The following is a 15,399-nucleotide window of genomic DNA, read 5'->3' as shown; positions in this document are numbered from 1 at the left end:
AACAGTCAATTATGCCAATTCATATTTTAGAGGATTTTATGCATTTCATAAAGTAACAAAATATGTTACCCATTTAGTAAAACCTTTGGTCAGTGCATCATCATCATCAATCAGACAATTTCATAATCATTGTGAGGTCATAATACCTACAGTTAGAAAGCTTAATGAAACATGGTATCTTTTAGACAATATAATTGAAATATGTAGACAAAAAATAATTGCATTAGAAAGTGCTAATGAAGAATAAATTGGATATAATATTGTGTTAGAAAATAAATACTAAATTTTATTAATTAATCACCAAAAATCCTGAACGCTTTAACAAAAACAGCCATGGAAGAAATATTTAACCATACCCTAGTGGGAGAATTAGTAAAAATCTAAAAAAAATATTCCTTTATTGGTGACAGTATCGATATTATAAAAGACAAAATTGTAGAAACCCTTCACCGAGATTTTTTTTGGGTAGCCAACGAAATATTTTATAGTCAATTGAATTTCTTAATTGAGTTTGGACCTGGATGGTCTGAACTAAGAAAATTACTTCTCTTAGACATGATTTTTCAACTATTTCATTTGAGTATTCTTTAACTAAAACACTAGACAATGAAGACATATTGTTTAAAGCTTTAAGCTTTGGAATGATAAGAACCATTTATCTTTTTAGTTTAGATAGGTTCAAATTCTTTCCACCAATCTTAAACAGAGCCATATCTATTCTAAAACTAACATCTTTGTTAAGAAACTTTAACTCTTTACCACCAATGCCCCATATAATTAATAAAAAGAAACATGTAAGAATCATGTCATCTTTATAAACGAAGGAGCTAAAAAGTTCAAAATGAGATATTATCATAATAAGTCAAGCTTTTCCACAAAAGAAATATAGAAAAACTCATGAAATTGCAGCTTTTTATAAATGGGTTGAGCCTCGTGACAAGATCATAGTCCAAGTCAAAATTATATTATTTTAGGCCAAAAGCATCATGTTTGTGAAAACCAAGTTGCTCCTTTGCTACAGCTAAAAGTCAATAACATAGAAAAATGTGAAGAATATTTAGATGCAATAATTGAGATCAATGACATGCCATCATCAGAAGTAGAAACAGAAGTTATTGGTCACCGGTCTTTAGATGAAGGCTTAGCAGAAGCTATTGACGAAATGATGGACAGATAAACGACACCACAAAAATAAAATTTAGCCAGCTAGCTGCTTTAATAGAAAATAATTAGAAGGGTCAAGTAGTAAGCTTTTTCTTTATTTAAACTATAAATATGTCATTCCTTTATTCACTACCCATTAAAAAAAAAATGTGAAGGCATCTTTTTAGTTTTGTCATTTTATTTCCGACACTGAGTCATCACAAAAAATAGTAGTGAGTCGTGATTTTTCTTAATTGCTTTTTGGTCAGTCCTTTGACAACTTGTCAGCTATAAATATAATCCTTACTTTTGAAACTAGAGTTACATTTGTAACCCAAAGTCAGTTTCGGATGTAATTTTCAAATGTATATATATCTCTCAAACTCCTAAGAAGAGTAGATATAGAATATAAAGCCTAGAAAAAAGCGAGAGCAAGCATCACACCTTGTATTCAAAAAGAAAAAGCAATAAAAGTTTTCTTTATTCATACACAACATTATTCAGAGCAATTTTAATTTCTTTTATTTTTTATTTATCTTTCGGATTAAAAAGTCTTGCTTAGTTAACAAAAGTATAATTTATATTTAAAGCACTAACAAAAGGCCGGTCCTTATTATTATTTAAGGGAAAAGAGTTTAAGAAACAAAATTTTAAAAAATAAGTTTTTATTTTGACAAAAATATTAGTAACTCACTAAAAATTTTTGTTGATTTTCTAAAAACTTCTTTTAAACATGATCTTTGCTGGCCTCGTTTTACTACATGTGTGTTGTGAAAAAGGCGTTCTGGCATGAATCAAGAGTTCTAAAGTGTTTTTAACCCATGTTTTCAAAACCAATTTTAATAAATAAAAGGCTAGTTTTTGCCTAGGCAACTACTTCCGCTTTCACAAAATATCTTCCATCTCGGAACCCCTTTTCTTTGGTATTAGAGCACCTCTTTTGTTTTTGTTTTAGATACATTTTACATGAGTAGTTACAAGGCAGCCTCCTGTTAGTTTATGAAATATTTTTATAATTGCTAATCTTGATGACAATCTTCTTGAATTTTATGCAAATCCATTTATTGTGTTTGAAAAAGAATCTAATGCTTGGATACAAAATAATCGTTTTATAGAGAAATTAGAAATTGATTTAAAAATTATAGAACTTGAAAAAGAAAAAAATGCAGAACACTCAATTTTAACAAATTTAATAAAAGAAAGATTAGGAAATATAAAACTTTTCAGTAGATTATGCATATCCATTAGCAGAATTGAGACTTCAATTACCAAATATTAAACTAGTAGGATATAGTTGTAGAGAATTTAATAAGGAAAATAATAATATACAACAAGTAAAAGCTAATACTATAATTAAACTGTTCGTTAAAGTTTGTAATAAATTAGAACATTTAGATGATAGATTAATTAAATTAGAAACTAGTTTGCAAACTCGTAAAAGGAAAAAAAAAAAGAAACTGTCTCTTACTTAGAACTAAACAATTCATTAGATAACTTAGATAAAGAATTAGACATATTAACAAATAGAGTTGAAAGATTAAATTTAGGAGAACTAATTATAGTACCTAGAAAAGTAGATTTTAGAGATTTATTAGGACCCAAAGTAGTATTAAAAAGTAATGAAACTAGCAAGAAATAGTAGTGTAGACGTCACTTTAACAGAAAGAATTACAAAATCATTGTCGTTTTCTAGTAAAGGCAAAGAAATTATAGAAAGGACAGAAGATATAATAAATGAGGAAGATTTTGATAAATTATTAGAAAAAATTTTGAAAAATTAGAAAGGAAAAAAATTATATAATGAAGGAATAATGTCAAAAATGAATAATAGCTTATATATTAACACATATGAAACTAAATGAGCCGTAGCAAATAGAAGAGAAGATTAACATTAGTTAGTCCATGAGGAAGAGATTATCTTAGAAAACAAAATTATACAGAAATACACATAGGAATAATAGTTACATGAATCCTTAGTTGAGGAAGAGAAGGATTAGACACTAAACCACTTGTATATTTATATAATAGTAGATTTTACGACCATGAACAAGCACAAATAGCTGGTCTAGAGATATATTTAAAAAATATAGTAGCAGTAGTACGTTATACACCTAATATGGACACATATAAATGATTTTTTATAAACATATTAAGATAAGTGTATAAACTAAAGAATATAAAATGAATGCAGAATATAAGAACCTTGGAATTAAAAAAAATTCTATGAAAATTATATAATAAATATGATAAAAAAATTCAGATTTGAATGCAAAAAATATATTGAATCGGTTTAAAAGTCAATATGTAGATATGATAGTACCTAAGAAATTAAACACAAATGAATTAAATGGACTAGAATGGACATTACTAGATTAACAAGATAATATGTTAGAGACTAGTTACACATACATTAATAGACATAATCAAGTTACATAAAAATTTAGTAATAATAGAAAAAGAAGTAACCCTGAATTAGAAGAAAATGAAGAAGAAATAGAAATACATATTATGATGATAGAAAATTTAAATATAGATAAAAAAATCTACTTTTAAACTAAAATTTAAATATCCTTATTTTAAATCAATGATTAGCATTACAAGATTTATTACCAGGGAGTTTGTTTGCATGGAGGATAGGTAAACAAGACTGCAATAGAAATTTCGTTTTATTTTAGGAGTGAGAAAACTTGAAAAAAAAAAGGAACAGTATATGGGGCTTAAGCAGAAGGGTATTTTTGGTATTAAATGAACTATCACTGAAAAGATGGGTTTCATAAGAAATTTAAGGGTGGTAGAAGCTCAACTCTATTCAATATTATGTTGGGCTTAACCATGGCACATTGATATACCTGAGTCCATTAAATAAAACCGCACCTTTGGGCTGCATAGACCATTGGCTAGCCATTAGGTTTAAGTCAAATTTCAGGCATCAACAACTTTATATTAACAAATAACAATTGCTATACCGGATAGAAAAGAAATATATCACCCTAATTTTTTGTTATAATTTTCATTTTATGATCTTTAGTTTATCTGTAACAAGTGTGATGTTGAAAGTTATTGGAATTATTGCAGGCTAGTTTACGTAATAAGTACAGAAGCCATGAACCTGGAGAAAATTATCCAAACCCCAATTTTGTTTGTCAAAATTAATCAAATCATTTTTTAAAATAAAACAATCCGAATTACAAGGCCTGAGGCTGTTTGATTGATTGGTTTTCAAGTAGTTTTATTTAATTGACTGTCCGAGTTCAAGTAACTTTATTTAGTTGGCCATGCGAGTTAAGTCTTGGGAGTAGTAGGAAATTAAAAAAATTAATTTGTACTTTACTCAATTCCCTTATCTTTTTTTTTTTTTTTCAAAAAAGTCATCAAAACTCTTGCTGTTAAAAAATGATTTGTTAAGTTTTAATTTTTGTTTCTTTCACTATTTGGACCCTCAATTATAATTGATTGTTGTGTGCTTTGCCATTTTATAGGTAAACACAGTTGAAAGATAATAGAATCTTATTTTAATAACGTTAGGAGAATTTCGATGAGTTTTTAAATATACATGAGATCATAATGATTAATTTACTAAGATAATAGGGAATTTTGATAATTTTTCCTTCAGTTGTATGATGCTAAATCCACCTTTCCAATGTATCATTTTGAATATAAAATTTAAGAAAAATTTAAAATCAATGCAACTTATGCAAGAGCAGTAATGCAAACATCATATGTAAAACCTTGATCTTCCTAGTATATGCCACCAGAAACATTATTATTAGGGATCTGGGCTTAGGATTTTTAAGTATCTAACCTAAAAGACTAGTCTATTGAGTGGAGAAATCTATTTTACTTGTAAATCCAAATAACTCCCTTTACTTGTGACAGTTCTACCATAGAACCATCCAGTACCATCCATTAGCATTGATCAAAACCTAACACTCACAGTAGAATTACTACTAAAAGCTCTTGAGTCATTTAACAACAGATTATGTCTCGGCTAAAACCAGTCCATGCAATGTAACTTCAGCTTTAATGATGCAACTGTCATCCACCAAGTAACCTTCTGTTGGGTCCTTCAGTTTAGCCAATGTCATGAACTGTCGACCACCAATTGCATGGGTTCGTGAGTGTATAAAGCCATTCACCTGGAAAAAAGTTTAAAAAATGTTCAAGGTAGAAAACAAAATGCAACTGATTAGTGAATTCCCTGCAAAATATTATAAGGCAATTCCACTTTTATACAGTTATAAATTCAAGTTTTTTAATAATTCTTCAAACACGCATGCCACACATATTGGCAACACTAACATGCTGAAGGTATTACATTGAGTAGAGCTCATACCCTCCACTTCGCTGTTCTTCCCATTCATTTGGTTTTCAACACACAGAAAGTATTTCGTAAGCAATTTTATGTTTGGAGGAATACTTGACCAAGAAACATCAAGAAATAGCGAAATACAGTTGCCATTCGCTTCTCCATTTCCATTAGGATAGAGCAAAATTTTCCTGCATTGCGTTCATCAAATGTCATAATTTGTAGAATAAGAAGTAAACATCCATTGAGTAATTAACGTACCATTTGTAGCATCCAAATGATTCAGACTCATAGAATTCATCAAGTAAACTTGAAAAGTTACTAACTTTCCAGGTACGGTAGTAAGTGGGAGGGTCATGCATCATTGATAAGCACTCTCCTTTGAAAGTATTTTTGACAACAAAAACCTCAGCACCAAAGACACATGCATCATTGACAAGGTATCCATTCAGAGGGTCAGAAAATGTTTTCAGGTCGATGAATTTAGCAACGCCATATTTGGACTTCATTGCATGAAAATATTTTACTATCACATCTGCATAAAAAAAAAACTATAATAATTAATGTAGCATCAAGGTATATGTGATTCTAAATTTAGTGTAATTTAACTTCTGGATATAAGCACACATGGACAGCTACAGTTACTTATTGTTGAGTTTCGTACCTTGGAGACCAAAATATTTGTCTTGAACTTCATTGAATATAAAGAAATTGATTATCGCATTGACTTCCCATCCAGTGGGAAGAGAACTAGTCTCAGCCAATTCCAAGTAAATAGATATATGATCTGTCACATTCACGCTCTTGCTTCCAGTCAGGTGGATAGACAATTTCCTGCAGATCAAATGTAGCGTTATTTCTCTTCTGGGTAAATTCAACAGATTTATTGAATAAAAAAAAGTGGAAAGAGTTCAAATTAGCAATTTAACTACTAGTCAGTTAATTAGCCCCCAGAAAAAAATATGAATTATTATCATTTTCCTTTTTCGGAAAGCAGAATATTTCTTTAGATGCTAAAAAGCATAGAACAAATCATCTGAAAAATCATCCAACCATATTACAGAGTTTGGAAATTTGTAGGTAATCTAGCAGTATTATGGACAGCAATATTGGCAGTCCTGTGAAAAAATCTCACTTCAAAATTCATCTAAATTAACCAATGTAAGTGAATCTGATTCGATCATTAAAGATGTAGAGCCAACATCAATTGCTATTGAATTCCAAACTTCATGGCCTCAGCTTCTGCCATTTCCACTCCTTCAATTAACTCAATGCATTTTCCAGCCATTGCCATAACTTCCCCTTTTGGATCTCAAATTCCCACTACATCAATCTTAAATTTAACCATCCATCTTCAGGAATGCACCATAAAGATCTTCTCAAAACTATCATCATCATGAAGTATTAGTATTAAACCATATTAAAATAATAATAATAATAATAATTAATCTTGATAACAGGGATTATTTGAGAACAGTTGATAGAATCCAGAGTGCAATATGTAAAGGCACTTAATTAAGTGGCTGTATGTAACAAGAAGAAAAAGAACAGCAGGAAAAAGGCTAAATAATGGAGGAGAATTCTACAATACATTAAAAAGTATCATGTTAGTCATACGATAAATAAATATTATTATTATTATTATTATTATTATTATTATTATTATATATTTTAAAAAATATTATATAAATAATAATTATATTAAATTTAATTACATGCATTAATTAGTGATATTATCTTTAATACTAAAATTCCTAATAGAGGTGTGTTGCTGGGCTACTATATTTGTCTCTTCGAGAGTCACGCAAAGTTGAGCGCTGATCAGATAAAAGAGAAAAAGGTCTCTTTCTGTCTTTACAACATCCAATCACTCTCAACATTTTTCTTACTTTCAATTATGAAATTGTATGTTAAACATGCTATGATGAAATCTATCATAATAAATTTACGATTTATCTGATCAAGGAGTACAATAAATGCAACTAAATATAGGATTGTGAGAGCATCTTGGCAAATATTAGGTCAATTTTATTACACACTGGTTGGAGAAATGGTTGGACAGATGGGAAGTCGACAGTTTTCCAAAGAAGAGATTGAACAAAATGTCCTGTGAAGATGGAATAATGTTACATATATTGAAAATATGCAAAAGGCACAAAAATGAAAGAAATTTTGTCATGTAGTGAAACTTTTTCATAGTTTTTTTTTTATAGTATGTATTTTTTTTTTTTTTTTACACATATTAATGTTGGCGAAGATGTAAAGAAAGCAATGGAGCAATTTAAAGTAGAACTAAAAAGTGTAAAGGTAGAACTAAGAGTTTCCTTTTAAGTGAGGATGGCTCAGATCGAGTCGAGACCTAAATCACCTAAATTAGATAAATTATAATTTTTTTATTTATCATTTAAAATTCATATTTATTACAAACTATCATATTTTATTTTATAATTACAATATTTTTTTAATGGCAGTTATAGTTTAAAAATTACGTTCAGTACTTCAATACTAAATAGGGCCTTAATAAGCATATTATTTATTCTATTCTCACAAGTCAAATTAAACGAAAACAACGATAAGATATCTATGTGATGCTTCACCTATGTTTGGCATTAAAATTATGTACAAAAATTATCCATATAATTGAAGTCTTACGTCTTGTAATAATTTCATAGTTGCACAAATAGCTATCAAACAATATATATATATATATATATATATATAAATGAAAACATATAAGCCCTTCTACCTATTTTCTTGCAACACCAAATCCTCATGAGGGCAGTGTAGGCTATGAGCCGATAACCAACTAGCATTGCAGCCATAGCAATTACCGAAAACACTTGGCCCTCAAGCCCCACTTTCTTTATCGACGGATACTCACCAACCAAGCAATATCAATTGGAGGAATCACAAGGGTATGTATCACTTGGCTTCTACCGAGACCCCAACAACATTTTGTAAGTGTGATGACAATTGACATGTATTTGATCCATGTAATGAAAGAAGGCACATTTTGAACGAAGCATGCTCCTGACATAAAAAAAATATAATAATAACACGATGGTCGATCCAAGTTTATTGGCTGATTTTGCATCCATTTCCACTGCTCCAAGGTGTTGAAAAGTCAAAGATTTTTGGTGAGTTTTTTCAAATTGGTTGAAAAAGAAAAGTGAGCCACATGCATTGCCTTTGTTTTTCAAAGTCGGCACCAAATTGCAAGCTGTAGAATATATGACTTTTGGCAATCCTGCACCAAATGAAGAAAAATGAAAAAAGTTAGCAAAATTTGTCAAATTGACAGATAGGAGAATTGACAAATTGCAAAGCGGATGGTGCAATAGTGCAACGTCTTTTGCTATAAATAGAGATGCATTCTTCATTTATAAATGATTCCAAAATTGTTAAGCTTATAAGTTTCTAAACTTTTGAGAGAAGTGTGTCTGAGGAATTTATCTTTTCTGCAGAGTGTGAGAGTACTGGGTATATTTGGGTTTCTGGGAAGTGAGATTCGTTACTCAAATATTTATACTTTATTAATTGTTAAATAAACAATTATTTGTTCTTGCCTTCGTGGATGTAGGTTTAATTACCGAACCACGTAAATTTTGTGTCCTTTATTTTTCAGTAATTATTTGGTGCGCTTGATTCCGCATTCCGAGCAAAACAAGTGGTATCAGAGCCGACAGTTCGTACTTGGGGGGATACGGTATTGTTCACGTATACGGTACTATTCCCGTATACGGTACTGTTCACGAATACGGTACTGTTCACGAATACGGTGGGGGACAGACATTTGTACTTGGGAGACAGTCTATTGTAAGTAATGTGTATTTCTGTATGTCTAGGAAAGTTCTGTCAACAAGGCGATAAGAGTCTAAGGATTCTGGTTTTTAATTGGGACCGAGTTCCTGTCCAGTCTCCTGAAAACTTTTCTGGTGCATTTATTCACGCGAAATTAATATCATGGAGGCTGTTTTTCAAGTGGAAATAGTTTGTTGAGAAAATGGTAAAAAGTGAAACTTTCAGAATTGGGGAGAGATCTACCGAGACTATTTTAGGAGACACTTCAGGTTGGAGGCGAGATTTGTCAAATCGCTACTCAACACCTGTTGTAATAGGCCAGAAGATCGATGTTGAAAAGTTTGATAGAAAAATCAACTTCGGCATGTGGAGGCGCGAAGTTATGGATGCCCTTGTTCAAATCGATCTCGATATTGTTCTGAAAAATAAAAGACACTTGTATGATGAATAAATTTAGGATCATATGAACTAGAAAGCCTGTGGTAAGATAAGATCTTGTTTGACCAATGAGGTGAAATACTTGGTGAAAGATGCGGAGTGTGCGGTGACTTTGTACATTGAAGGAGAAGTCAAGGCTATGATTATGTTATATTTACTACCAGAGGAATATAGTCATTTTGTGACTACCTTGATATATGGGAAGAGTGTGATCATCTTCAAAGATGTTTGCACAACATTGACTAACTTGGAGATTCGGAATAATGATAAAAATTCTGAACGAGCATCGTCTAAAGCTTTGGTGAGCAGAGATTGGGCGATAGAGAAAAAGAAAAAGCGTGGTGGAAAGAATTCTCGATCCAAATCGAGAAGTAGAAATATAGCTCGAGACGAGTGTGCCTTTTGTCATGAAAAGGGCCATTAGAGGAAAGATTGTCCAAAGGCTCAAAAGAGAGATATGAAGAAACCAGCAGCAGCAAACATGGCACGGAAAGATGAGGACTCTGATTATTCACTAAGTATTACTCTTGCAGCATACGTGGCTAGCTCGAGCAAGTGGATACTTGATACTGGAGCAACCGATCATTTGTGTCCTATTAAGGAATGGTTTACGAATTTTCGTAATCTGGAATCCGGTGCAGTTGTGATGGGGAGTGATCAACCTTGTCGCACAATGGGGATATGAACAATTCGGCTCAAAATATTTGATGGAATGATCAGAGAACTCAAAGAGGTTAGATTTGTTCTAATTTTAAAAAAAAAATCTAATTTCTGTGGGTGCTTTGGAAGCTAAAGGCTACAAGGTTACCATTAAAGATGACACAATGAAGTTTACACATGGGGCTATGGTAATTCTGTAAGGGGTTCGGCATCACAATCTGTACTATTTGAAGGGAGGTACAACTGATGAAGCAAAGGGTGCTGAGGCACACAGTGACGCCACCAAGTTATGGCATGTACGATTGAGACATGCTAGAGAAGTCTTTGCAAACTCTGATGAGGCATGGACTCTTAAAAGGTACAAAAACCTGTAAATTAAATTTCTGTAAGCATTGTGTAGTAGGCAAAAAACCAAGGATCAAGTTTGGTACAGCTAATCACGATACTTGTGAGATCCTTGAATATGTTCACAGTGATGTATGGGGACCAACCAAGACTGCATCAATTGGTGGAAGCCATTATTTTGTTACATTTGTTGATGATTTCTCTAAACGTGTGTGAGTGTGCACCATGCGAGCAAAGGATGAGGTTCTAGAGATTTTCGTGAAATGGAAGAAATTAATGGAGACTCAAACTGGCAGAAATATCAAAGTATTACGACCTGATAATGAACGTGAATATACTTCTGATCTATTCTTGCAAGTATACCAGAACGAGGGTATTAAAAGACATTTCACGGTGAGAGATACTCCGCAACAGAACGGTGTGGCTAAGCGTATGAATCGTACTTTGCTGGAGAAGGTACGATATATGTTATCTAATACTAGTTTAGATAAAAAGTTTTGGGCTGAAACTGTGAGCTACGCAAGTCACTTGGTAAACCAGTTGCCTTCTCCTACAATTGGAGGTAAAACTCCTATGGAAATATGGTCTAGAAAGCATGCACAAGACTATGATTCCCTTCATATATTCGGGTGTCCAGCTTATTATCATGTCAAAGCTATCTTCGTGGGACTCAAAGGTGGAGTAAAAGGCTTCAAGCTTTGGGATCTCGAAGACAAAAAGTTTGTGTGTAGTAGAGATGTCATATTTGATGAAGCTTCAATGATGAAAGCTTCAAGTTCTCAGCAGGTGGAGAACAAGACCAAAGAGGTATTGCAGCGGGTGGAGTTTAATGCAACTCCATATGTACCAGTTAGTTCTACATCAGAGAAGGGTTCAACTATGGAGGTGACACCTAGAGTTGAAGAATAGGTTATTTCTGTTGATGTCCCACAAAATGAAGAAACAATTGATGATGTAAATAATGATGATTTTATAGCCACAAGAAGGCCAAGAAAGAAGATAAAGAAACCCGGATGGCTTACTAAAGACATGGTGGTAGCGTATGCACTTCCAGTTATTGATGATGACATCCCCAACACTTTCGGTGAAGCATTATGCAGTAGTGAAAGTGATCAATAGAAGTTAGCCATTGAAGAAAAGATGAAATCTCTCCATCAAAACCAGACTTGGAAACTTGTAAAGTTACCAAAAGGGAAAAGGGCTATTGGTAATAAATGGGTCTACACCAAGAAATAAGGATCTCCGAATCAATCAACTCCTCGATACAAGGCAAGACTCATGGCAAAAGGTTTTGCTCAAAAGGAAGGTATTGACTACAATGAAGTTTTCTCTCCAATTGTAAAACATACTTCCATTCGTATCCTACTTGTTTTAGTTGTAGAATATGAGTTAGAGTTGGCTCAATTGGATGTTAAGACGACATTCTTACATGGAGATTTGGGGGATGAAATCTATATGACTCAGCCTTGTGGTTTCAAAGTTGCTGAAAAGGAGAATCATGTGTGTATGTTGATTAAATCTATATGACTCGGACTGAAGCAATTGCCAAGGCAGTAATACAAAAGATTTGATCAATTTATATAAGGGCAGAAATTCACCAGAAGTGAACACGATCATTGTGTTTACTTTAGAAGACTACTAGATGGAGCTTTCATCTATTTGTTACTCTATGTCGATGATATGCTTATAGCTTCGAAGAATAGAGATGAGATTAAAAGATTAAAGAAGCAGCTGCCTTCTGAGTTCGAGATGAAAGACTTGGGTGATGCACAGAGAATACTTGGGATGGAGATTTGTAGAGACAAGAAGAATGGGAGCATATGGTTGACTCAAAAGTCTTATTTGAAGAAAGTGCTAGAAAGATTTGGCATGGATGACAAAACTAAACCGGTATGTATGCCTTTAGCTCCTCATTTCAAATTAAGCTCTTTTTCATATCCTAGATCTCAAAAAGAGCGCGATTACATGGCTCGTGTTCCATATGCTAGTGTTGTGGGTAGTCTTATGTATGCTATGGTATGCACAAGGCCCAATATATCTCAAGCAGTGAGTATGGTTAGTAGATACATGCACAATCCGGGTAAAAATCAATGGCTTGCAGTAAAGTGGATTCTCCGATATCTATATGGGACAGTTGATGTTGGGTTATTGTTCAAGAGGATTGTGGTCAATAGTGTGTTGGGTATTGTGATTCTGATTTCGCTGGAGACCTTGACAAGCGAAGATCAACAACGGGTTTCGTATTCACATTGGGTGGAGGTTCGGTTAGCTGGAAGTCGATTCTACAATCGACAATTGCTTTGTCCACTACAGAAGCAGAGTATATGGCAGCAACTGAAGCTGTAAAAGAAGCTATCTAGTTGAAAGGCTTGTTAGGTGATTTGGGAGTAATCCAGGAGAACATTGCAGTCTTTTGTGATAATCAAAGTGTGATATTCCTTGCGAAGAATCAAACATATCACGCTTGGACGAAGCATATAGATGTGAAATATCATTATGTGAAAGAGATTATCGAGAGCGATGTTGTGTTGTTGAGAAAGATCGATACCAAAGATAATCCATCAGATATGATGATGAAGGTAGTTTCTGGAGTTAAGTTTCAACATTACTTGAAACTAATTCAAATCCTTCGATTATGTTAAGTTATGTCTTTCAGGAATTTTGAACTACAGTTGGCTTGATCCCAAATTTTGGGTACGTAGCAGTCACAGAGATGCAGCCACTTTAGGGATGATGATTGGTTGGTAGTCGGCTCCGATTTAGACAAATCTTCGCCGAGGTGGAGAATTGTTGAAAAGTCAAAGATTTTTTGGTGAGTTTTTTCAAATTGGTTGAAAAAGAAAAGTGAGCCACATGCATTGCCTTTGTTTTTCAAAGTCAGCATCAAATTGCAAGCTGTAGAATATATGACTTTTGACAATCCTGCACCAAATGAAGAAAAATGAAAAATCTTAACAAAATTTGTCAAATTGACAAATAGGAGAATTGACAAATTACGAAGTGGATGGTGTAATAGTGCAATGTTTTTTGCTTTAAATAGAAATGCATTCTTCATTTGTAAATGATCTCAAAATTTTTAAGCTTATAAGTTTCTAAGCTTTTGAGAGAAGTGAGAGAAGTGTATCTAGGGAATTTATCTTTCCTGCAGAGTGTGAAAGTAATGGGTATATTTGGGTTTCTGGGAAGTAAGATTCGTTACTCAAATATTTGTACTCTATTAATTGTTAAATAAACAATTATTCTTTCTTGCCTCCGTGGATGTAGGTTTAATTACCGAACCACGTAAATTTTGTGTCCTTTATTTTTCAATAATTATTTGGTGCGTGTCATATAATTATTTATCAGTGCATGCCACATTGCTTAGAAGACAAACTTTATAAACATCAATTGAGAAACATTGATAATGTCAAGACTTAAATTGATGGGCGAAGGCTCATCAACTTAGTAATAATTCAATGATAATTGATCAATTTGTATTGAAAGAACACAATTAATTAAGGCGTTGAGAGTGTCACAATGGATCCGAATTAATATGATTAAAAGTGACAGTATAATACACATATGTAGTTTTCAATGTTTCGGATGCAATTTTAAAAAAATATATTTGTAACAAAGAAATTAAATTCTAGTAATCACATTATTTGTTAGGAAAGAACTACCACAAGTAGTTGCAAACTAAACGAAAACAAAACTCTTTTCCTCTATGTATAATTAAAATAGGATATGTACCACAAATAAATAGCTAGAAAAATAAATTACCAAAATCCAAAGTAATAAATCAACCACAAAAGACACATATTTTTTTACGTGGAAAACTCAAAGCGAGAAAGACCACGGGACCGTAATTTGATATAATCTTCCACTATATTAATGGGATTATAGCGTAAATTCTTTTCTACATAATAATAGAGGCTAATAACATCAAGAATCTCAATATTTTGAGCTTACAGCAACAGTCTAATATATATCTCTCTAATAAGTGGGAATCTCAAATAATAGCCAACGAGAGGTTAAAATAAAAATCAAGACCAATAGGATTGTAAAGAGCGATTCCAAGAACTTACCCTCAATATTTGGGAGAAATCAGAGTTAATTTGACCTTCTGATCGTTCAATCAAAGATTAAAAATCTTTACCCAAAATAATCTCAACGCTACTGTCTCTCTCGTCTTTTTCTTCTCCACTGGTTTTTTTTTTGTAATTTCTGTAACTAGCGCTGCCACTTGCCTTTTAAAGTCAAATTTCATGGCAAATTCCATTCACCTCCTTCAAGTTTTCTTCAATTACTTAACTATCTAAACTTATAAAACTTTGGGCTTAGGCCACCCAAATAAGATAGACCCACAAAAACTCCCCCTCGAGATTATATGGGGGGCACTATTAAGCCTGCTTTCTGCATATAGCTTTTCAACTTCTTTTTGGGTAATGACTTTGTCATTATATCTGATTCATTCTTTGTTGTGTGTTCTTAAGCAGCAATTGTTTCTTCTCAAGCACTTCTTGTATCCAATAATACCTCATATCAATATGTTTGGATTTTAAATAGTATGTCGAATTTTTTGCCAAGTGAATGACACTCTGATTGTCGCATTGCACAATATAGCTATCTTGCTTTACACCTAACTCTTGTAGAAAATTCTTCATCTAAAAGGTTTTTTTTTTTTTTTTGGCAACCTTTAGTGATTGCATTATACTCTGCTTCAGTGG

The 15,399-nt window shown here is 32.5% G+C and overlaps 1 protein-coding gene across 1 annotated transcript; it reads right to left on the bottom strand.

The window, feature by feature from the left end:
- Positions 1 to 5,120: 5,120 nt before the first annotated feature.
- LOC18054220 lies at positions 5,121 to 6,737 on the bottom strand. Its single transcript, XM_006451876.2, has 5 exons — positions 6,676 to 6,737; positions 6,114 to 6,283; positions 5,711 to 5,984; positions 5,421 to 5,640; positions 5,121 to 5,279 (listed from the first exon to the last, which is right to left on the bottom strand). The coding sequence occupies exons 1-5, from the start codon at positions 6,735 to 6,737 to the stop codon at positions 5,121 to 5,123; spliced, it is 885 nt and encodes a 294-aa protein (XP_006451939.2).
- Between the last annotated feature and the right edge of the window lie 8,662 nt (positions 6,738 to 15,399).

Source organism: Citrus clementina, unplaced genomic scaffold (genome assembly GCF_000493195.1).
Source record: "Citrus clementina cultivar Clemenules unplaced genomic scaffold, Citrus_clementina_v1.0 scaffold_1, whole genome shotgun sequence".
Lineage (NCBI taxonomy): Eukaryota > Viridiplantae > Streptophyta > Magnoliopsida > Sapindales > Rutaceae > Citrus > Citrus x clementina.
Note: the sequence above shows the minus strand (reverse complement) of the source record. Positions and strands in the feature narration are given on the sequence as shown.